Below are 23,974 nucleotides of genomic sequence, written 5' to 3'. Positions count from 1 at the left end.
TCTCTTAGGAGAATATCAGCAACCTCTATCTTTATATTAATTTCCTTTGATTAACTATACCCCCCCACCCAGGGGAAGAGCAGATTCATAGAAGCCAGTGGGCAGTGGCTGTGAAGGTGTATTGAAGCAGAACAGTGTGGCATGGACTCTGCCACTCAATTATATCAAGAGCACAGTGATCACGGTACTGTTATATTAGAGGGGAAGGGTGATCTTGTGGTTAAGGCACAGGACTGAGAGTCAGAAGATCTTGGATCAGTTTCTGGCTCTGCCACAGACTTTCTCTGTGACCGTGGACAAGTCACTTAGACACTTCAAGGAGAGTTAGGTACCTACATAGCTTTGAGGATCTCAGTCTGAATCTCTCAGTGTCTCAGGTTCTCATCTGTAAAATGGGGAAAACAAAACTTCTTCCTCCAATTATTGCCGGCCTTGTCTACATGAACTGTAAACACTTTGTAGCAGAGGCTGTTTTTTCTAACTATGTGCACATCAGCTAACACAATGGGGCCCCATTCTCAATTGTGGCTTCTAAATGTGATATAAGTAATAAACAAAAACACCAGATTTAACACCTAAAAGGGCGATGCTCCTACGGGAACACTCTTAAAACTTTTTTTTTTTTTGCTATTTAGTCAGATAAACAAACCATAAATGTACATCATACAACTCTAATCTGACATACCATGAAATTATGTCAGAATACATTTATTAAGCCATATCAGTATTATCCATTTGTATGTGGGAGTCAGGAAAGAAAAGGTTTCCTGAAAAGGGCATAACTTTTTCTCGGTGTGATGGCAGAGATACCATTTTTAAAAACCCAGTCTATGGTATATAATGACCTGGGAATAAACAGCCATACAAATAAGCACTCATCTCATTATATAAAACAACAGAAAGCTGGCTGAATTTAGCCAGGCACAATTTCCATTGGAGAAATCCACACTGGAGGAGTAGCTGCCTATGAGAGGAATGAAAGTGATGCACGCACTTGTCTTCATGTTCAGCACTACAGCAGTGCAGCTCTGCCGCTACAGCGCCTTAGTGAAGATGCTCCTATGCCGACGGGAGAACTTCTCCCGTTGGCATAGTTAATCCATCTCCCCGAGAGGCGATAACTATGTCAGGTGGAGAAGCCCTTCCATTGACCTAGCACTGTCTACCTGGGGGATTAGGTAGGCATAACCAGGTTGCTCGTGGGTGTGGATTTTTCAAGCCCACAAGCGACAAAGTCATACTGATATAAGTCTGTAGGGCAGACCTGGCCTTAGCTGGCCTCTCTTGTACTACCAAGACCTGATCCAAAGCCCATTGGAATCAGTGAGAGTCTCTCCATTGATTTCAATGGGTTTTGGATCAGCCCCCTGGAGAGCATCTTGCCAGGCTAAAGAGGGCATTTTAGTCAAAATGCTGCCTAACTAAATTTTTCCTCTTCCCAAACCCAATTCATACCCTGCCCAATAACTTACATTTCACAAATTTCTTCTCCAATTTCCTCTCTTGACTTCTTCACTGTTCTCAGAATTCATGTAGCAAAAGGCTTAAAGGATACCACCTTCACAAAACTGATATCATAACTGGTATTTGTTCATACTTAAATTTCCACTGACGAGGGCAATAAAATGGGGGCAGGCAAGAACCATGACACGATGTTTGCAGCGTTTCCCCCCTTTTCAAAAACATAACCCAAGTTGAAAATTATTATACACCCCAGCAAAGTTAAAGCGATTCCACAAATTCAGGCTTCTGGAAGGATCAAGAAATATTACTTAAAAATAAAAACAAAAAAATCTAGTCAGCAGAGTTTGCTGTCACTGGAACATCTGTGACCAACTTGATCTGCCTTTTCAAGATCCATATTAAACCTTTTAGGGCCCAGTCCAAGGCCTGTTGAGCTCAATGGAAGTCTTGCTGTTGACTTCAATGTGATGTTGGACTGTGCCCACAGCACGCTTCTACTTTGAAAAGTCTCTATGCAAAAATGGCATCTTCTTGCCCCACACATCTGCTCCCTGCTGGTGTTCAGAGACATAGCTGCTGACTTGAATAACTCAGATAAGTTTTTACTGCTCTTTATTTGTCTTAGCACTGCAGGGCAGCAAACTGAATCTGTGGGAGTTAGCTGGATTCTCTTCTGGTTTGTGCATCAACAGAATTGTAAATGAAGTCCCAGTTGCAAAACTAAATTCTGTCCTCAGATACCCCTTTGAACAAAATGAGCAGATTGCACAAGCATAAATGAACGCAGAATTTGGACCACAGAATTTTTATTGCCAATGACAATGATGATGTATAAACCAGAAAGAACCCCAGATTCACTCTCATATACCTCACTGACTCTGCAGGGCTAACAGTTAGAATAACCATCTTTTAACTTGTAAACGGAGCAAATTTGATCTCAAATCACCGAAAGACAATGAACACGGAACCTCACAATACTATTTTTTACAGAGTCACTTTTCAGATCAGAATCAGATTTGAAATAAAAAACTCAACTGACTTTTTCACTTATGCCCCTCCAACCCTGGGGGAATGCCAAACGCACCTCAGCAACACCTCTCAACACAGTATGCAGAGACCCTCGGGAGGCCAACCCCTGCCACACAGAACAACTGCAAGGAAGTTGGAGTAGGGAAACGAAATGGGTTTGTGGGTGGGATGGGGACAGGATGGGTAGCCTCCTGACACTCTTCCAGGACAGCCTGGTAAGGGAATGGCCACTGGTGAAGCTCCTTCACATTATTCAGGAGCTCCTCCATCGGACCGGGGAGATGTCGATGGCTTTGGGAGTGGATGGGCTGAGTGTATTTCTCAGATTCTCTATAACCATAACTCCCTCTCCTCCAGCATACATCACTATACACACACAGGTAGAGGGAAGCGGACGGAGAGGAGCATTCCAGCCTCCTATGGTTTCAATCTCTGATGAAGCCTCTGAAGTTTCAATAGAGACGATTTGTGGATGACGCTCTTGTCACTGTTAGGTCTTTCCCTCGGGTGGGCTTTCAGGTGCTCCACCAGGTCCGACTGCTCGCTGAAGACCTTGTCGCAGTCGGTACATTTGTAGGCCCCCTCCTCCTTGTGGTTTCTCTGGTGCACAGAGCGCTGTGAGATGTGCATTAGGCTCGTCTCGCTGTGGGGCCAAGGGGAGGGCCTCTCCCCCGGGTGGGTTCTCAGGTGCTTGGCCAAGTTCGACTGCTCACTGAAGCTCTTGCCACAGTGCGGACAGATGTATGGCCTCTCGCCGGTGTGGGTTCTGCAGTGGGTGTTGAGATTGGAGAGCTGGCTGAAGTGTTTCCCGCAGTGGGGACAGGGATAGGGTCTCTCACCCGTGTGGGTCCGGTGGTGCTTCCTCAAACTCGACTGGTCGCCAAAGCTCTTCCCACAGTCGGTGCAGACATAGGGCTTCTCTCCCGAATGGGTCCTCAGGTGGGTGGTGACGTTGGAGAGCTGGCTGAAGCGCTTCTCACAGCCAGGGCATTTGTAAGGTCTCTCCCCTGTGTGGGTCCGCTGGTGCGTAGTGAGGTGGGATCTATGGATGAAGCTCTTCTCGCAGCGGGGGCAGGGGTAGGGTCTCTCCCCCGTGTGGGTTCTCTGGTGCTTGGCGAAAGTCGATTGGTCGCTGAAGCTCTTCTGGCAGTCAGGACACACATAGGGCCTCTCCCCAGTATGGGTCCTCAAGTGGGTGGTGAGATTAGACTGGTCACCAAAGCTCTTCTCACACTGGGGGCAGGTGAAAGGCCTCTCCCCTGTGTGGGTCCTCAGGTGGGTGGTGAGACTGCTCAGGTTACTGAAGCGCCTCTCACACTCAGGGCAGCTGTAGGGCCTCTCCCCTGTGTGGGTTCTCTGGTGTCTAGTGAGGTTTGAGAGGTGGCTGAAGTGTTTCCCGCACTCAGGGCAGGAGAAGGGCCTTTCCCCCGTGTGGGTTCTCTGGTGTACAGTGAGATGGGAAAGCCGACTGAAGCTCCTCTCACACTCAGCACAGGGGAAGGGTTTCTCGGCTCCATGGACTCTCGCGTGTGCCGAGAGCTCCTGCTTTTGCCTGAAGCTTTTCCCACAGGCCCTACATTTATACATTTTCTTTCCTGTGTGAATGCTGCTCTTGTGGCTATTCAGGTCTCTCTGCCCCTCGAAGCTTTCCTCACACACAGAATACGTGCATGGTCCCTCACTTGTCTCCGACCTCTCTGGCACATGGGGCTTGCGCAGTTCCCTGAAAGTCCTTTCATGTTTCCTTGCGGTACCTCCCTCATCCCTGGCTGTGTTTCTCCTCTGCTTTTGTGACTTGTGCTGCCCTTTGCAGGTAGTTTCCTGGTCAGGTCTCTGGGAAACTCTCTCTTTTGATTTCCCCAATAACATTCCCAGCAGCTTCAGGTTCTCACGACCTTCTTTGTGATGCTTCTCAGTTCTGCTCAGGATCCCACCACCTGCAGGGAGGAGGAGAAAATCTAGATGTGACTTCCTGTGCTGCTAGTAGAAGGAAACCACTAACCATTCCCAGCAGTACAGTGTGACTGAGGCAGTCCTTCATCTCTCCCAGGATGTTAGCCCAGAAAGCACTTACTCTAGCTGGCACATTATGCAAGTGGCTCCATGTTCCAGGGCTGCTGGTGGTGCTAGAACAGGTGAAACTGCTTTAAGGGAGAATGAAATATTTCACCATAAACATTGCTGAGAGAAGAAAAAGGAAAATGCTCAATTTTTCGAGTGTCCACTAACTTTGGGTGTCCAACTTGAGACTCCTGAGGCCTGATTTTCCAGAAGCCAATTGGAGCTGTGGGGACTCAGCACTTCTGAGCATCAAGCCTTATCTGCATGGGTTTTCAATCCCCATTGCAGACTTTGGGAATAGCAGAGTTTTGTTCGGAAAGAAAAACTAAAATTAACTCTCAGGATCTACATAGAGAGAGCGCAGAACCTCATTCTCTACATGCTCCTGGGGAAGTCTAGAGCCATCAGAAAAGGCTTTGCTTTCCAGACTGGGATCCCAGTCATCTCAAGGGGAACTTCACTGAGAAAGGAGAGCTCAGTCTCATTTCAACTCCAAAATCTTCACTGATTGTCTAAAAATCTGATTGTCTCTCGGTCTCACAACTTGGTGTCATATGGGATCTTGGAAGTACTACTGGTGAAGGGGAACTTGTGGGTATTGAGGTAAAGATTTCATATCAGCAATAATTGAACACGGTCTTTAACACAGCACTCTTTAAAGTGCGACTACACCTAAGGAGAAGAATTCAATGTGTACACGGCGAGTAAGAAGCACCATGAATGTTAGCCCTCACTGATTAGTGTTTATGCTGAACAGGGAAGAGTGTCTCAGGATCACGCAATAAGGCGGCAGCCTGGTTTCTTAGCAATTGGAAAGAAACAGTGTTGAAGGCCTAAACATTACAATGCATCATATGACTATTTAAATTGCATTGACTGAATTAGCAAAGCTATTGGAACCTACTACTACATAGTACATGTCATACTTTTCCAGTTATGCTGCCATCCCTGATGGAAGTCTTTTGTACAAAGGGGAATATGTTGCATGACAATGCATGATGTGATACTGGTGGGAGTAGCTACGTGATCTTAGATTCCACTTCTGCATCAGTGGGAACTGATTGCAAGGGAAAGCTGTCTGTCTTCAAATTATCTGTGCCTGGCTGCTTCTTCTGACAACATTCTTTTGGGGAGTTTCCCTCCATGCAGCATGCTCTTAGGGAAGAGCTGTGTTGCCTTATATCCTACATGGATAACTCTACCTAGGGAGACACAACCATTGGATCCTCCCAGTGTGATGTTATCTGAATAGTTCAGTGTTTCAACACAAAAACTGGATAAAAGGAGGAAATGCCTGCCCTAAAACAAATGTTAGAGGCTGGGAAAGATGAATATTAAGGCTCCATTCCCCAAATGAAATAATCACAAACGCAGAAAGTTTGAGCCAAATCCTCTGCTGGCATAATGCTAACAAAATCAATGGAGTTACACCTATGACTCACTAGGGGTAAGGAAGACTGTGATTTCAGAGAGAGAGGCAGAAGCTTGTCAGGCATTGGCCAAGACACAGTGAATCCTATAAAGGAAATCCAGTTCCGCAGCTTAGAAAGGGTCTCCATCTTGTCACTTCATTTGAGGAAGCTTGGATTATTACTACTCGCCTGGGGAGGGGCTTTCAGGAATAGCTCCATCCACTGAGTCCTGAAGATCCACAACCCACAGCTCTGACTCTCTTGGTTCTACTGGAGATATCAGTTTTGGTTTGGGACTTTTATAGCCTGTTTGTGGGAAATGAGATTGGGAGACATTATATTCCGTTGTTGGTCCCTGAGAGTGTGTTACAAAAGTATGTAAATGGTTTAACACCAGTACCCTTTGCTGGAGAAGATGTGTACTTTTAATAAATCCAAACGTGCTAATGGAGGCCCTGAGGCCAGGGAAAGGAAGATGGTCCAGTTGAAGGGCACAAGCCTAGGACTTGGGAGACCTGGGTTCCTGTGTAACCTTGTGCAAGGCACTTAGCCTCTCTGTGCCTTGGTTCCCCTGCTGTACAATGGGGATAATAGCCCTGCCCTGCCTCATGGAATGTCATGAGACTACATACAGTAAAGATTGTGAGGAGCTCAGATACTACATTATTGGAGGGGCATATAAATACTAAAGAGAGACAGAAAATCCAGATAGTTCAGAGATTACGCAGTTTGGAATAAAAGAAATAAAACTTACATTTACCCAGTGACGATAACCTGTTATAGTCTTCTCTCTCAGGCATTGATACAACTCCTTCTGCCATTCCCCTAAAATATCCCTCTCCTCACAGAAGAAACAGACAAGACATCACCAGACTTCAACAGGATCTGAAATCAAAAGCATTATAAACTCAGCATCTTTTGCTTCAGTCCCATCCTAACACCTGAAGCCCAAAGTCTGAGCTGGAGAATTGGTCTCTGTAGGAGTAATTCACAGTGATAACCCAAGGACCGCACAGCAGGTATACCATAGGGGATTTATCTATCCCCTGGATATTTCATCTGTGATGTGGGTAAATTCAGAGTCCTATGGGACTATGCCCTTCTGTTCCCATGTAGATCTCAGGCAGTGAAATCGGAAGGGCCCTAGATATGCCAGATGAATGAGGAAATAGGCTCTTTCCCCCCCTTTCACTTTCTGATTCTCCATTTCTCCACTAGCTTCCATCTTCTTCTGGGTGCAATTCATGGTGGTGGTTTTTTATCCATAGAGATCTACACTGTTTGGAACCTACCTACCTTAGTGGCTGTCTTTCTCTGTCCATGTCCCACTACTACTGCTCAGATCATCTAGAGTACTTTTGCTCTCACTTTGCTTTTGTTACACTTCCATTCCTGGAGACAGGAAACAGCATGTTTTAGGATGAAGATTCACAGCTACAGAAATGCTCCTCTTCAGTGTCAGACCACAGCTTGACTGTACTGACCTTCAGAACACAGTGCAAGACACATCTTCTTGGCCAAATGTTTCCTCGACTATGGGCCATTAGCAGGTGGGTGACTGGATGTTTTTCTAAAAGATGTGCTCAAACAGGAATTATTTTAGGGAAGTTCTATGGCCTGTGTTATACAGGAGGTCAAACTAGATGATGACAATGGTCCCAGCTGGCCTTAATATCTATGAATCATTAATAGTTGGCTGGGTCCATACAAGGAAGAAGGCTGTTTATGCTGCATACTGTGGACAGACTGATGCACAGACCAATTTTCAACAGTATAACCATGCATGCATTTACCAACTATGCATACCAACAGAGTATTTGCTTGTTGAAATACTGGCATGCACAGTTGTTAGCTGAATGAGGCTCTCCATTTTATACATGGTTGTGGGCTTCTCTCGTTTTGAAGATCAGGCCCCTAAATGTCAGAATGCATTTAATCTATGCTCTTAAAAATCCTCCAGCTACCGTTAGGGACACTTTCTGCTGTAGCTCATGAAAGCTTATGCTCAGATAAATTGGTTAGTCTCTAAGGTGCTACTAGTACTCCTTTTCTTTTTGCGAATACAGACTAACACGGCTGCTACTCTGAAACCTTTCCCACCCTTGTCTCCCATGATTCAGGCCTTTCTTTGTCTTGGGAAGCTGCTGGGCACTAGCATTTCCTGTCAGTTCAGCATGAGGAATTCTGCTCAGGACCAGGTCAGGTCTGTCCTGACTCTGCACATGAAAGAGCAGAGATGTGGAGGAGAGGAAACAATGCAGAAAACAGGGCAGATGGAGACCCCAGAAAGAGCAGGAGACGCTGTAAGAGAAGGCCTGGATCCTGGGGGGGCCACACACCAGCTCTGTCACTGGGACACGGCCACTGCCGATGAGCGACCACACCGTGTGTCGGGGCCCAGCCCCGCTGCCCCCCTCTGCCCGCTGGGTGACATTTACCCTCCGTCCTTCCCAGAGCGCAGACCCTCCCCCGAGCTGGCGGGGCTGCACCGCCCGCCCCACGCCGCTGCCCTGGGTCAGACCTGCGCTGGGCGAGGGGCCCCCTGAGCCGGCGGCCCCGCCAGGCTGCTGCCCCGGCGCTCTCCGGGGTGGGGACGCTCCTGGCCTGCAACCGCACACGCGGGGCGGCCCCTGCCCCCGTGGCTTAACAGGGCCCCCGCCGGGCTGCAGCCGCCCTGAGCGGGCTAGTCCCCTGTCCCTTGCCTTTGCCAGCCCCGCTTCAGGCTGCGGCGCCGGTGTGTCCCGGGGGCGGTGCCCGCTGCCTCCAGCCCCGCCGGCTGCCCCAGGCACTCCCCGCTCCAGCGGGCGGGCGGGCAGCGAGCGAGCTCGGCGGGGCACGGGCGGCCCAGCCGCTGCGGAGGCCAGGTTTCCGCGGGACCCACCGCCCGGGCACAGGAAGCCGAGGAAGCACCTCTCCCGGCCAGGCCTCTGGAGCAGCGCCGGGGTGTTAACCCTCCACGCGCCAGGCGCTTCCCGGTGTCGTTCCGCTCTCGCCTCCCCGCCCCCGCCTAAAGGGGCCGCTCTCTGCACCCTGGCTGGCGCCACGCCGTGAGTTCCCTCCCTGGCTTTGTCACGCTGGAGGATAAAGGGGTTAGCAGAGGGGCTCTGGAAACAGCCTTGAACTCTCTAGAAACAGGTGCCCAGAGCCCAGGTGACATTGATGGTGATTGTTCACTTGAGAGACCCCCCAAGGGGGCATGGCACGCCTGAAAAGTCTAAAGAGCTGTTTACCTGGGTGTTAGCTTTTTGCTACTTTTATGTCTAAATCTTAGGCTTCTTCATGGCCTGCTATAGGCAGGAATACTCATCTGTGGTCTGTTCTGCTGAGTAATATTGGTATTATTCATTTATAGTATGGCACAGCCCAAAGGCCTCAGTCAGGATTAGAGCTGCAGTTGTGCTGGGGGATGAAGACGGTTCCTATTGCAGGGAGTTTCCAGTCCAAAAGATCCTCAGCAGTGACAAAGAACATGAAGAATAATGTGTATTTATTTAGTTCAGTCCATTCTAGAGCTGTGATGTTTGTCAGGGTGATGTTAGTGACAGGGCTTGTCTACACTTAAAACATGACAGTGACACCACTGTAGCTGTGCTGCTGTACTGCTTCAGTGTAGACACTACCTGTGCCAACATGAGAGGTTCTCCAGTGGGCATAGGTAATTTATCTCCCCAAAAGACAGTAGCTAGGTTGGTGGAAGAATTTTTTCATTGACCTAGTGCTGTCTATACAGGGACTTAGTTTAGCGTAAGAACCCGCTTCAGCAGTGGAGTTATGCCAACCTCATTTTGTAGTGTAGACCAGGCCACACACTTGGAAGCGCTGTTGTATCTGCAGAATGTAATCTTTTTCAATTAAACCAAAATGTTTATGCTTCTAGCCCTTGCAGAGAAAATCTTCAAAATGTGAATTGTTGCTGTGGTGCCTTTGGGCTGGTCTACAATGAAAACTAACATTGGCATAAGAACATGAGAACAGCCATACTGGGTCAGACCAAAGGTCCATCTAGCTCACTATCCTGTCTGCCTAGAGGGAATGAATAGAACAGGTAATCATCAAGTAATAAGTGATAATGTGATAAGTAAAAAATCCACACCCCTGAGATGTAGCTATGCCAACCTAGTCATTGGGGTAGAAAGCGTTAGGTCGATGGAAGAATTTTTTGGTTGATACCACCTCAGGTGGGTGGATTAACTACAGTGATGGGAGAACCCCTGACGTGGATGTAGGTAGTGTCTACACTGAAGTGCTACAGTGATGCAGCTGCAGTGCTGTAGCTGTGCCATTGTAGCATTTTAAGTGTAGACATCAGGTTGCAGAGAGACGAGCTAAACAATAGCTCTAAGAGACTGATGAATTGCTCTGTCCATGCAAAGAGGAAATGAACTAGGGAGCTTAATGATAATTTAAATGTTAACATTACATTTGTTCTTGCTGATTATTTGAGCAGAAACATCCAGCTAACTTGCTTCTCCAAGTGTGGTTGGCTATTGCAGAAGTAAGAGATGGAATAGACCTACTGTATTCAGACTGTGGTGTGCATTTGAAGCTCACAGTTTGCTCACTGCTTCCAGAGTTCCTTGGAGGGGAGTCATCAAGAACTTAGGACAGGAAGAGAGTAGAAAACCAGTATAGTGTGTGTGCTAGACAGGCTAAGCAGATCTATTTCTAAGCCATTGCAGAGTCAGGATGGAGAAGGAACAAGTCTGTTAGGACCACCTGAGCAAGGTTTAAAAGCAAGGCTTGCAGCCAGGACTGGCTCTAGGCACCAGCAAAGCAAGCATGTGCTTGGGGCGGCACATTTCCAGGGGTGGCATTCCGGCCATCCTTTTTTTCCCCCTGGCCCCGCTCAGTCCAATGAGCCCCTGCGTGGGGCGGGGCGGCGGGCTCAGCGCAGGGGTCTCCGCCCTGGCCCCCTGCTGCCGGGGGAGTGGGGTGATGTGGTTCCTCCCCCCTTGCCCGCCCCTGCTGCACGTGTCACAAGCAGCGGAGGAGCTGGAGCCGAGCAGAGAGGAGCCAGGGATCGGGGCACGACCCAGGGCCAGTAAGGGAGCTGCTCCCCTGGGAAGCTTGGCGCTTGGCGGGCACCCCTGGTCCGCCCCCCCCCCCGTGGCTGACCTGCCCCCCAGCCGCTCTGTCAGTTACTGTCCCCTCTGCGGGGGTGGGGCCGGGTCTGAGATCGGGCTGGGGGCCCACGGGCGGGATGTACAGCTCTGAGCACCTCACTCCAAACACTGCTATGGCATTACGCATTCTTTTAACATTACCAGTATCAGTGGCTTCTGGTGAGCACAGTTTCTCAAAACTGAAATTACTAAAAAATTATTTGAGGTCCACCATGTCTCAAAATTGTTTGTCAGGACTTGCATTAATTTCAGTTGAAAGTAGCATTGCAAAAAATTTAGATTTCACTGAATTATCAAAAGACTACGCAAGTATAAAAACCAAAAAAATTCAGTTCATATAAATTCTTTTAATTTACGAGACACGGGGGCACACCGGAAGACACTTTTCATTACAGTGTATAGTTGAACCCAAATTGTTTGTAATTGTGATTTTGTTAAAATTAAATGAATATACTAGTAGGAAATTGTTTTATTTCACTAACTACAAATTCTCTGTTTTCATTTTTAAAAAATTTTAAACAGTCAAAAAACCCCCCAAAACAAAACAAAAAACATTGCAAAGTACAAACATATGTAAAAGCCCCCCCCAAAAGGGGGGCGGCCAAAAATTTTTTTGCTTGGGGCGGCCAAAAATTTTTTTGCTTGGGGCAGCAAAAAACCTAGAGCCAGCCCTGCCTGCAGCTTCCTGTAGTTGGTTCTGAAATGACTGGGAAGCTAGTGGAGGTATTTGGGCATGGTTCTGGTGGAAGGGCTATATTTGTAAAGATTGAGTTTACTTCCTCAGGAGCTCAGCGGGGCTGTTTGGAGAGATCACATAATAAAACCATTATCGTCTAGGCAGCTCCAGTGTAATAAAGGAAACAGGGGAAGGGAAGGAATTCCCTGAGAAGCCCTGTGGGTGATGCATACCAAGAGTGCAGAGATCTGAGAATGTTTTGGAGAAAACGGGTAAGATGAGAGAAGATCATTATCTAAAGTCCGGGGAGTTGGAGGTTAAAACCACAGAGCTTCTTAACCCACCCTGCCCTAGAGAGGATCAGCACAGTCAGAGAGGGAGGAGTACTTAATAAAGATGGGACTTTCCTGTTCCCAGCCAAATATCCCTCCCAGCGCCATGTGTCCGAAGCGACAGGATCTGCATTTCCAGTGTAAACAACACCCCTCCACTGACATGCAAAGAGCATGAATCCCCCGGGAGCAGCTGAGAGCAGTAAGTCGGGGCCGGGGCGTCTGTACTGGGGCAGGATCACAGCAGAGAAATAGCTTCTGGGGAGGGGGCAAGAAAACAGCGCAGAAACCAGGAATTGCTGCCCGTGGGAGCACAAGGGAGTTGAAGCATGAACTGTGTGGCTGGAAAGAGATCAGATAGCAAGCATCAGGGGACAAAACCAGCGTCTGGGGGTCGGTGCAACTGCAGCCCAGCAGGATCCCCGCTGCACCAGCCCTTTCAGGGGTAGCACATAAAAGGATCCGCCTAGTTTAGTTTAAAAGGGAGCATGGAATAAAGTCACTCAAGAGCCAACGGGGAGTTCATTGGGATTTCCCTCAGGGAATATTTTATTATTGCTACTTTGTGCCAAGAGCATAGCCAATATTTGGGGCTTTGAAGGGTTGTTTCTGTTAGGAGGAGAAATAGATTATATGAATCAGCTATAGTCTCTGGTACACTCCTGTTTAGTTACAAAGAATGTACACAAAGTCCTGTTTCCCTGCACGTAGTAGGAACAAACAATAGCAGCCAATGTCGTTGCTCAGTTTTCAAGCCTGCTTTTCCAGCGAGTCCTGTGCCCCAAAGAGCTCTGTTTCTCTGCTCCTTCTCAGAGCCACTCTCACAATGGGTATTGGCTTTGGCACACACACAGCTTGTCAAAAGCAGTCCTCTAAGAACATAAGAATGGCCCTATTGGGTCAGACCAAGGGTCCATCTAGCCTAGTATCTTGTCTTCTGACAGTGGCCAGTACCAGGTGCCCTGCAGGGAATGAACAGAACAGGTAATCCTCAAGTGATCCATCCCCTGTCACCCATTCCCAGCTTCTGGCAAACAGAGGCTAGGGACACCATTCCTACCTACCCTGGCTAATAGCCATTGATGGATCTATCCTCCATGAATTTATTTAGTTCTTTTTGAACCCTGTTATGGTCTTGGCCTTCACAACATCCTCTGGCAAGGAGTTCCACAGGTTGACTGTGCATTGAGTGATTAAATACTTCCTTTTATTTATTTCAAACCTGCTGCCTATTAATTTCATTTGGTGACCCCTAGTTCTTGTGTTATGAGAAGTTGTAAACAACACTTCCTTATCTACTTTCTCTACACCAATCATGATTTTATAGACCTCAATCATATCTCCCCTTAGCCGTCTCTTTTCCAAGCTGAAAAGTCCCAGTCTGATTAATCTCTCCTCATATGGAAGCTGTTCTATACCCCTAATCATTTTTGTTGCCCTTTTCTGAACCTTTACCAGCTCCAATATATCTTTTTTTAGATGGGGCTTCCACATCTGCACACACTATTCAAGATGTGGGCGTACCATGGATTTATATAGAGGCAACATGATATGGAGGCACTGGGTCGCAGTGGCTCTGACCAGCATCACCAACCTGTCTGTTAAAGTCCTGGGGTGCTGCTGAGCTAAGGCAGGATAGTTCCTACCTGTTCTGACACCGTGCTGCACCCCAGAAGTGGCCAACAGCAGGTCCGGCTCCTAGGCGGGGGGGAAGGAGGTGGGGCATGGGGCTGTGTGTGCTGCCCCTACCCCGAGCACTGGCTCTGCACTCCCATTGGCCATGAACCAGCCAATGGGAGCTGAGGGGGTCGGTGCCTGCGGGCGAGAGCCACACGGAGCTGCTTGCGTACCTCCGCCTAGGAGCTGGACTTGCTGCTGGCTGCTTCTAGGGCGCAGAGCAGTCCGCAGTGCCAGGACAGGCAGGAAACCTGCCTTAGCACCCCTGCTGTGCCACTGACCGGGAGCTGCCTGAGGTAAGCCTGCACCCCAACCCATGCCCCAATCCCCTGCCCCAGCCCTGAGCCCCCCCAAACACAGAGCCCCCTCCTGAACCCCAAACCCCTCATCCCTGGCCCCACCTCAGAGCCTGCACCCAGAGCCCTGACCCCCTCCCACACCCCAACCCCCTGCCCCAGCCCAGAGCTCCCTCCCACACCCTGAACCGCTCATTCCCAGACCCACCCCGCAGCCCTCACCCCCACACCCCAACCCTCTGCCCCAGCCCTGAGCCCCTCCCACACCCCAGACCCCTCATCCCCAGCTCCGTTGGGTCATGGGTATTAACAATTTTCTTCAGCTGGGTTGCCAGAAAAAAAGTTTGAAAACCACCGCTCTAGATCCTGCATTTGCAATCAGTCCAAGGGAAATCCCTCCGACTACACAGTTTAACCCTGTTTAAGCTTTGCCCTGCAACAGATTGCCTTGAGAAATAGCTTCTATTGCCTCCAGTTATCTCACTCCACTTAATTGCTTCTTTCCTTTAGCCCTGAAGAAGGGTAATTACCCACCTATTGACTTTAATCAGGTCTGTGATTGATCCGTGGATCAAAGACAGCTGGATGGTAGCCATTAACACCTCCCAGTATAACAGTCTTTTAAATGACAGGTTTCAGAGTAACAGCCGTGTTAGTCAGTATTCGCAAAAAGAAAAGGAGTACTTGTGGCACCTTAGAGATTCACCAATTTATTTGAGCATGAGCTTTCGTGAGCTACAGCTCACTTCATCGGATACATCAGTTTCCACGGTATGCATCCGATGAAGTGAGCTGTAGCTCATGAAAGCTCATGCTCAAATAAATTGGTTAGTCTCTAAGGTGCCACAAGTACTCCTAGTCTTTTAAATCTAGCACTCCCCACTGGATCCCCCACACGTTCAATTCATTATCCAGGGAAGCAAATTATTATATTTTTAAGGTCAGGCTTGACAAAGCCCTGGCTGGGATGATTTAGTTGGAGATTGGTCCTGCTTTGAGCAGGGGGTTGGACTAGATGACCTCCTGAGGTCCCTTCCAACCCTGATATTCTATGATTCTGTGATTTAGTGACTGTGACCAGTATGCTTCTCTTGTTCTCTTTGGGCCAGTTCCTGGGTCCATCTGCACAGTGGGCAATGGAGGAGTGTGTGAGCAAAAGTGGTTTAAAGTTCACCTTTGCACTCCCTGGATCCTGCTTCTGCCTCTACGCAGGGCCCTCTCCTCCAGCAAAGAAAAGGGCCTGGGTTTAAAATCCTCACATTTTATTTGTAACCTGTATTCAAGCATTTAGTAATTCAGTTGCCCACCTGTTTTATTTCCCTGGATGCAGGGTTGCCGGTCCCCCAGACTGCTGCAATCTCTTAGATGGAACAAGGGAAAGAGCCATGTGTCCCCAATCTGCATGCCTCCATAGACAGGGAGCTCCCAAGGGGTGCCTATCCAGGTGAGGAATAAGTCAAAGCAACCCAGGAACCGTCAGTGGGTGAAATAAAAATGCTGGCATTTCAGCGAAGCTGTTGTGAGTTTGCCCGTTTCTGTCTTGTCGCATCCTATAGACCAGGTCAGGAATCTTCCATCAACATGGTTTTTCAACAAAAAATGCAGTTTGCACAAAATCAACATTTTCCAAGGGAAATTTTGATTTTGCAAATATCAATTTTTTACCAGACAAATCAAAATAAGATACTTTGTTTTGTGCTGGGTCAATCCAAATATAAACATTTGAGTCTGTTTACCAGGGTGCTAGCTTTTTGCTACTTTTATGTCTAAATCTTAAGCTTCTTCGTGGCCAGTTGTAGGCAGGAATACTCATCTGTGATCTGTTCTGCTGATTAATATTGTTATTATTCATTTATAGTATGGCCCAGCCCAAAGGCCTCAATCAGGATTAGAGCTGCAGTTGTGCTGGGGGATGAAGACGGTCCCTGTTGCAGGGAGTTTCCAGTCCAAAGGATCCTCATCTGTGACAAAGAGTCTGAATAATAATGTGCATTTATTTAGTCCATTCCATCCTAGAGCTGTGATGTTTGTCAGGGTGATTTTAGTGACAGGGCTTGTCTACACTTAAAAACATGACAATGGCACCACTATAGTTGTGCTGCTGTAGTGCTTCAGTGTAGACACTACCTGTGCCAGTATGAGAGGTTCTCCTGTGGGCATAGGTAGTGCATCTCTCCCTGAGAAACAGTGAATCAAACTGTTGTATTGTGGGCCACTTTAACATTAATCTATGTTCTCCTGAGCTGCTGCAGTGCTTTATGGAAGTTGTAGTTCAGGTGTCTCATGCCGCCATTCTCTTCTGTGGACCAGGCTCCCTGGCTGGACTGCATCTCCCTTGATGCACCACAGTCTCCCCTCTGGTAGAACCACTGGAGTGCGTCATGACTGCACGTCAATTTTCATGATGCATTGCAGTCATGAAACGTGTAGGCCAGCCAGGAATCCTGTCCCACAGAGGAGAATGGGTTCTGCTACATGGGGGTGAACTACAACGCATCTGAAGTACCACAGCAGCTCAAGCAGACACAGTTCAATGTGGAAGAGAGCTGAAAGGAAACATTTCCATTTGGTTCAACAAACCAAACCAAAACATGTTGATTCAGAACTGTCAAAATGTTTCAGTGAAAAATATAAAAAAGAAATGTTTAGACATTTTGGAACTGAAATTTTTTGGAACTTTTTGTTCTGCAAAAAATTTCAATATATCTGGTTTTTGTTCCAGTTTGGGACAAATATCAAACAAATATCAAAAGATCTTGATTTCCTGCGGGGTGGAATTTTTGTTTTTCTATCAGTCCTAATCTCAAGTATTGTAGCCAGCAGTTAAAGCAGAGGCTCTCAACCAGGGGCATGCATACCCCTGGGGGTACGCAGAGGTCTTCCAGGGTGTACATCAACTCATCTGGATATTAACAGGCTACATAAAAAGCACTAGCAAACTCAATACAAACTAACATTTCATACAGACAATGACGTGTTTATACTGCTCTATACACTATACACTGAAAAGTAAGTACAATATTTACATTCCAATTTATTTTATAATTATGTGGTAAAAATGAGAAAGTAAGCAATTTTTCAGTAATTGTGTGCTGTGACACTTTTGTATTTTTAGGTCTGATTTTGTAAGCAAGCAGTTTTTAAGTGAGATGAAACATAGGGATACAGAAAACAAATCAGACTCCTGAAAGTCTGGAAAGGTTGAGAGCCACTGTGTTAGAGCAACTGGAAAGCAGATGCCAATTATGGTTTAACATCAGTCCTGACAGTCTGCTAGCATTCCCTCGCCTAACCAGTGTACTGTAGCAGAAACTTTCCTGTTTGCAAGTGTTGTATTGAGTTCTGAAGGTGATAAGGGCCATAGTCATTACTTTCTTCTATGGCAGTGAGTTCCATAGTGCGGGGCCAGCTTCTGGGAATGTTCTGAGGAAAGGTGTGACAGAGTGGGATATGTCTGTACCCAATTGTGAGCTCCATTTTGTGTTTCAACGTCCATCTTGGATTGTAACCTCCATTATGACCTTCACGTAATAGTAGAACCTCCAATTTGAATTAGAACATCCATTTTGTATTAGGGTTTGACACCTACTTCAATGACAGTGGCTTTGTCTACACTTAAAACTTATGCTAGCAAAGCTGTCAGTCAGCGGTGTGAAAATACCACACACCCTAGCTCACGTAGCTAGGCTGACAAAACTGCCAGTATAAACAAAGCTGTGTTATCAGAAGAGGGCTTCTGTCACTATAGCTAACATCGTTCAGGGAGATGGTGTTCCTACACTGGCAGAAAATCTCCTTCTGTCACCATATGCTGCATCTACACTAGGGGCTGGCATAGGCTGTGTAATGTAGACATAATCTATGGCTGAGAAGCCACCATAGAGCAATCATGGGCCATCGACTTTAGTTGTTTCTCAACTACTGGCCCACTGCGAGGGGATAGTGGACTCTCCACAGCAGCCTGACTCGGGGCAAGAGGCTGGAATTTCCCAGTTGGAGCACATGGGCAAAAAGAGTCAGAGGCTGTATTTAAGAGGGGAGGGCTTCTCTGAGCAAGTGGACCAACCACCACCACATGTCAGAAGCCTCTTGGCTAGAGAGTGAGGACAAGGCAGGAGGGTCTGCCTAGCCTGAAACACTGACCAGACCCTGGACTTATGGGGTGAGATCAGAGTAAGAGAGTGAGGTGGAAGCATTGCAGGACTTTTTGTTATTTTGCAAAGATCTATAACTCTCCAGTGCTCTCTTAAGAATAAAAGTGGCTGTGGTTAAGAAGTGCCTTGACTAAACCTGTAAGGGGGTTAACGGAGCAGCTCAGTGCCCACACCCAGATAAGGCTCTGAGGGCACATGTCAGGCTTGGGCGACACCTAAAAATTTGGTTGACAAAGCAACATCACTCAGGGCTGTGAAACATGTTGTGCCCTGTGCAACATAGCTAGGTCAACTTAACCCCACTGTAGAAGCAGCTAGACAGAAGACTTATTCGTCACCCTAGCCACTGCCTTTTGGAGAGGTGGATTACCTACACTGACAGGAAAAGTCTTACAGTCAATGTAGGAAGCAACTACACTATGGCAGTACAGTGGCAAAGCTGCAGTGCTATAGCTCTCCCATTCCAGTGCAGACACACTCGAAGCAGCTAAGGGCTTGGCCTGGTTTGGGGTTTAAGACAGCTGCCTGTAGAGCCCCATATCCCTTGGAAGGATGGCAGACACGGCAGCTGGGACTGGTAATTAGTCACTACCCAGACCCGGGGGTTTAGAAGCATGTGGGATCCAGTGGTTGGGTCCGTTCATAACAGACTGGTGTCAGTCCAGAGAGAGGGATTGGTCCAGGTTGTGATAAAAAGCTCAAGTGATTTTTTTTCTCCTGTTTTATGATCTTATCAAAGGGTCTAATTCAGCACCCATTGATGTGATTGGAAAGACTGCTTTTGATTTTGATGGGCTTAGGATCAGGCTGTAAAGTTTTCAGATTTGTGACAAACTCTTTGCGATTCCCTTGGCTGAGGCACCCTTTCCCTCAGACACAGGGATGAATCATGTCTCGATTCTCTCTTTATTCCAGCAGGTGATGGGATCATGAGTGAAAACGAGGAGGAGAATCCACAGCAGGATGGTCTTCAAATAGAGGAACCAAGTGTAGCATTGTCAGAAAAATCCAAAGGGAAAGATTCCCAGAGCCCTGACTGGGAAGATGACTATGAGGATGAGTGGGGGACAGAAAATCAGGAGAGAAACCTTCCAGGAAAGAAATGGGGTGAATCTCCTCCCCGAGAGAGAGGTTTCAGGAAATTCAAAGACATCATTGCCCAGCAGAGGCCTCACACTGGAGAGAAACCTCATAAATGTCCCGACTGTGGGAAGAGCTTTAGTCGGAGATCAAACCTCATTCAGCACCAGAGGACCCACACAGGCCAGAGACCTTACAAGTGCCCCGAATGTGGGAAAACCTTCAGCCTGCGCTCGACACTTACAAGACATCAGCAAACTCACCTGCAGGAGAAGCCCTATAAATGCACTGAGTGCGGGAAGAGCTTCCGCCAGAGCTCAGACCTGATCACCCACCAGCGAGTGCACACAGGAGAGACACCTTACCGGTGTGCTGTGTGCGGGAAGAGCTTTGGGCGGAGCTCCAACCTGAGCCAACACCAGACCACGCACATGGGGGACAGACCCTATCAATGTGTTGACTGCCTGAAGAGCTTCCGGAGCAGTTCCGCCCTGGTGCAGCACCAGAGGAGCCACACGGGGGAGAAACCCTATCAGTGCTCTGAATGCGGGAGCCGCTTCCTGCAGAGCTCGGACCTGATCAAACACCAGAGGATCCACACCGGGGAGAGGCCCTACCAGTGCCCCACCTGTGGGAAATGCTTCAGCCAGAGCTCCTCACTCACTGAGCACCAGAGGACACACACCGGGGAGCGACCTTACCATTGCACCGAGTGCGGGAAACGTTTTTGCCAGAGCTCCACACTCATCCAGCACCAGAGGATCCACACGGGGGAGAAGCCCTACAGATGCACTGAGTGCGGGAAAAGCTTCTGCCGGAGCTCCAACCTGAATCAGCATCTGACAATCCACATGATAAAGAAACCTCATCGGTGCACTGACTGTGGGAAGGGCTTCAGTCAGCTCACTAACCTTACTATACACCAGAGAATCCACTCTGGACAGACACCCTAGGACGGTGGTTCTCAAACTTTTGTATTGGTGACCCCTTTCAGCAAGTGTCTAAGTGCGACCCCCCCCCCCTTATAAATTAAAAACATGTTTTAAATATTTAATGCTATTATAAATGCTGGAGGTGAAGTGGGGTTTGGGGGTGGAGGCTGACAGCTCACGACCCCCCATGTAATAATCTTGCCACCCCCTGAGTGGTCATGACCCCCAGTTTGAGAATTCCTGCCCTAGGAGCTATGGGGACAGCTTCACGGACCTACCAGCACCAGAAAATACACTCCACACAGAAAGCATTGCTGGCTGTCTCCCTCCTGGATAGTGGCCTACTCCAGGAGGTTCAATTCAGGGAGGGATTAGGGATATCTTCCTCCACCTTTAAGAGCTTTATCATCTGGATAATCTTGCAGAGAAGGATCTGATCTGTTCTGTTGCTTTTGCTGCATGCACTGCAGAGTGAAACCGATCAGGATCATGCCAGTTTCATTCTGCTGCTGGGGTACCCTTTGTTATACAGTTGGGATCTGCAGAGAGGGCTAGGTGGAAGAAAATGACAGGGAGGGTCAGAGACACACAGAAGCAAGTGGGAAGGTAATGTTGCTCAGGGCTGTTTCCAGAGACTAACTTTATCCTTGACGCAGCTCTCATGTAATATATAATATACCTTCTAGGGCAGATGTTGATAGATACATGCAGGCAGGGTATATTGGCTCCACATGTGTAGAACTACTACAAAGCAGTGTCTTACTGTAGCTTTCTCACATGCTATGGAGTGGACATTGACACACCAAGACGGCCATAGCCTGGATTGGGAGAACACAGTATCTAGTGCCTGGATCCCTTGGGGAGAAGACTATGCCCTGGTCTATGCTAGGAGTTGAGGTCAAATTTAGCAGCGTTAAATCGATTTAACCCTGCACCCGTCCACACGATGAAGGCCTTTTTTTCGACTTAAAGGGCTCTTAAAATTGATTTTCATACTCCACCCCCGACAAGGAGATTAGTGCTGAAATCGGCCTTGCTGGGTCGAATTTGGGGTATTGTGGATGCAATTAGATGGTATTGGCCTCCGGGAGCTATCCCAGAGTGCTCCATTGTGACCGCTCTGGACAGCACTCTCAACTCAGATGCACTGGCCAGGTAGACAAGAAAAGGCCCGCGAACTTTTGAATTTCAATTTCCGTTTGGCCAGCGTAGCAAGCTGCAGGTGAGTGCAGAGCTCATAAGCAGAGGTGACCATGCAGAGTTAATCAGCAGAGGTGACCATGATGGAGTCCCAGAATCGCAAAAGAGCTCCAGGATGGACCGAATGGGAGGTACGGGATCTGATTGCTGTATGGGGAGAGGAATCCGTGCTATCAGAACTCCGTTCCAGTTTTTGAAATGCCAAAACATTTGTCAAAATCTCCCAGGGCATGAAGGACAGAGGACTTAACAGGGACTCGAAGCAATGCCGCGTGAAACTTAAGGAGCTGAGGCAAGCCTACCAGAAAACCAGAGAGGCAAATGGCCGCTCCGGGTCAGAGCCCAAAACATGCCGCTTCTATGATGAGCTGCATGCCATTTTAGGGTGTTCAGCCGCCACTACCCCAGCCGTGTTGTCTGACTCCTTCAGTGGAGATGGAGGCAACACGGAATCAGGTTTTGGGGACGAGGAAGATGATAGCTCACAGCAAGCAAGTGGAGAAACCGGTTTTCCCGACAGCCAGGAACTGTTTCTCACCCTGGACCTGGAGCCAGTACGCCCCGAACCCACCCAAGGCTGCCTCCCGGACCTGCCAGACGGAGAAGGGACCTCTGGTGAGTGTACCTTTTAAAATACTATACATGGTTTAAAAGCAAGCATGTTTAATGATTAATTTGCCCTGGCATTCGCGGCTCTCCTGGATGTACTCCCAAAGCCTTTGCAAAAGGTTTCTGGGGAGGGCAGCCTTATTCTGTCCACCATGGTAGGACACTTTACCACACCAGGCCAGTAGCATGTACTTGGGAATCATTGTAGAACAAACCATTGCAGTGTATGTTTGCTGGCATTCAAACAACATCCGTTCTTTATCTCTCTGTGTTATCCTCAGGAGAGTGATATCATTCATGGTCACCTGGTTGAAAGAGGGTGCTTTTCTTAAGGGGACATTCAGAGGTGCCCGTTCCTGCTGGGCTGTTTGCCTGTGGCTGAACAGAAATGTTCCCTGCTGTTACCCACGGAGAGGGGTGATGGGCTAGCCACGTGGTTGGGGAAGGCAAAATGCGACCTTGGAACGAAAGCACATGTGCTATGTATGTAATGTTAACAGCAAGGTTTACCATGAAAGAGTGTACCCATTGTTCTATAAAATGTGTCTTTTTAAATACCACTTTGTTTCTCTCCACCAGCTGCATGTGTTTCAAGGATCACAGGATCTTCTCCTTCCCAGAGGCTAGTGAAGATTAGTAGGCGAAAAAAACGCACTCGTGATGAAATGTTCTCTGAGCTCATGCTGTCCTCCCACTCTGACAGAGCACAGACGAATGCATGGAGGAAGACAATGTCAGAGTGCAGGAAAGCACAAAATGACCGGGAGGAGAAGTGGCAGGCTGAGGAGAGTAAGTGGCAGATTGAAGAGAGGGCTGAAGCTGAAAAGTGGCGGCAGCATGATGAGAGGAGGCAGGATTCAATGCTGAGGCTGCTGGAGGATCAAACTAATACGCTCCAGTGTATGGTTGAGCTGCAGGAAAGGCAGCAGGAGCACGGACCGCCGCTACAGCCCCTGTGTAACCAAGAGCCAAGTTCCATAGCCTTCTCACCCAGATTCCCAAGAACGCGGTGGGGGGGCCTCCAGCCACCTAGTCACTCCACCCCAGAGGATTGCCCAAGCAACAGAAGGCTGGCATTCAATAAGTTTTAAACTTTTAAAGTGCAGTGTGGCCTTGTCCTTCCCTCCTCCACCACCCCTCCCTGTGCTTCCCTCATCCACCACCCCTCCCGGGCTACCTTGGCAGTTATCCCCCTATTTGTGTGATGAATTAATAAAGAATGCATGAATGTGAAGCAACAATGACTTTATTGCCTCTGCAAGCGGTGATCGAAGGGAGGAGGGGAGGGTGATTAGCTTACAGGGAAGTAGAGTGAACCAAGGGGTGGGGGGTTTCATCAAGGAGAAACAAACAGAACTTTCACACCGTAGCCTGGCCAGTCATGAAACTGGTTTTCAAAGCTTCTCTGATGTGCACCGCGCCCTCCTGTGCTCTTCTAACTGCCCTGGTGTCTGGCTGCGTGTAACCAGAGGCCAGGCAATTTGCCTCAACCTCCCACCCCGCCATAAATGTCTCCCCCTTACTCTCACAGATATTGTGGAGCACACAGCAAGCAGTAATAACAATGGGAATGTTGGTTTCGCAGAGGTCTAAGCGAGTCAGTAAACTGCGCCAGCGTGCTTTTAAACATCCAAATGCACATTCTACCACCATTCTGCACTTGCTCAGCCTGTAGTTGAACAGCTCCTGACTACTGTCCAGGGTGCCTGTGTATGGCTTCATGAGCCATGGCATTAAGGGGTAGACTGGGTCCCTAATGAAAACTATAGGCATTTCAACATCCCCAATGGTTATTTTCTGGTCTGGGAATAAAGTCCCTTCCTGCAGCTTTTGAAACAGACCAGAACAGAGTTCCTGAAGATGCGAGCGTCATGTACCTTTCCTGGCCATCCCACGTTGATGTTGGTGAAACATCCCTTGTGATCCACC

General features: G+C 48.2%; 2 protein-coding genes across 14 annotated transcripts; one reads left to right on the top strand and one right to left on the bottom strand.

Annotated features, from left to right (window-relative positions):
* Nucleotides 1–2,253: 2,253 nt before the first annotated feature.
* Nucleotides 2,254–8,813, bottom strand: LOC125623554 (uncharacterized). 4 transcript variants are annotated; one of them, XM_048823121.2, is made up of 4 exons: nt 8,669–8,813; nt 6,721–6,851; nt 6,156–6,272; nt 2,254–4,430 (listed from the first exon to the last, which is right to left on the bottom strand). In XM_048823121.2, the coding sequence occupies exons 2-4, from the start codon at nt 6,785–6,787 to the stop codon at nt 2,911–2,913; spliced, it is 1,704 nt and encodes a 567-aa protein (XP_048679078.2). In that variant the 5' UTR covers nt 6,788–6,851; nt 8,669–8,813; the 3' UTR covers nt 2,254–2,910. The 4 variants fall into 4 exon arrangements, with proteins under 4 accessions (XP_048679078.2, XP_048679088.2, XP_048679095.2 ...); XM_048823131.2 differs by lacking the exon at nt 8,669–8,813 and adding an exon at nt 8,488–8,652; XM_048823138.2 differs by lacking the exon at nt 8,669–8,813 and adding an exon at nt 7,263–8,023.
* Nucleotides 8,086–23,279, top strand: LOC125623571 (uncharacterized). 10 transcript variants are annotated; one of them, XM_075120667.1, is made up of 5 exons: nt 11,611–12,299; nt 13,577–14,070; nt 15,401–15,514; nt 19,140–22,051; nt 22,625–23,279. In XM_075120667.1, the coding sequence occupies exons 3-4, from the start codon at nt 15,436–15,438 to the stop codon at nt 20,255–20,257; spliced, it is 1,197 nt and encodes a 398-aa protein (XP_074976768.1). In that variant the 5' UTR covers nt 11,611–12,299; nt 13,577–14,070; nt 15,401–15,435; the 3' UTR covers nt 20,258–22,051; nt 22,625–23,279. The 10 variants fall into 10 exon arrangements, with proteins under 10 accessions (XP_074976772.1, XP_048679151.2, XP_048679134.2 ...); XM_048823177.2 differs by lacking the exons at nt 11,611–12,299; nt 13,577–14,070 and adding an exon at nt 8,837–9,013; XM_048823186.2 differs by lacking the exon at nt 13,577–14,070 and having other exon boundaries at nt 11,610–12,299; nt 19,143–22,051.
* The last annotated feature ends 695 nt before the right edge of the window (nt 23,280–23,974 follow it).

The sequence above is a fragment of the Caretta caretta genome, chromosome 1 (genome assembly GCF_965140235.1).
Source record: "Caretta caretta isolate rCarCar2 chromosome 1, rCarCar1.hap1, whole genome shotgun sequence".
In the NCBI taxonomy this organism is placed as follows: domain Eukaryota; kingdom Metazoa; phylum Chordata; order Testudines; family Cheloniidae; genus Caretta; species Caretta caretta.
The sequence above is the reverse complement of the archived record's forward strand: the minus strand, read 5'-3'. Positions and strand labels throughout refer to the sequence as shown.

Excerpts from the sequence above, each read along its gene's own strand:
- LOC125623554 (XM_048823121.2), bottom strand. The coding sequence starts at position 6,787 with ATGGCAGAAGGAGTTGTATCAATGCCTGAGAGAGAAGACTATAACAGG. Across the intron at positions 6,273-6,720 it reads GTTATCGTCACTGGGTAAAT|GCTATAAAAGTCCCAAACCA; the intron begins GTAAGTTTTATT and ends TCCCACAAACAG. Across the intron at positions 4,431-6,155 it reads TCCTGAAAGCCCCTCCCCAG|GTGGTGGGATCCTGAGCAGA; the intron begins GCGAGTAGTAAT and ends TCCTCCCTGCAG.
- LOC125623571 (XM_048823177.2), top strand. The coding sequence starts at position 15,436 with ATGGAACAAGGGAAAGAGCCATGTGTCCCCAATCTGCATGCCTCCATA. Across the intron at positions 15,515-19,139 it reads CCCAAGGGGTGCCTATCCAG|CAGGTGATGGGATCATGAGT; the intron begins GTGAGGAATAAG and ends TCTTTATTCCAG.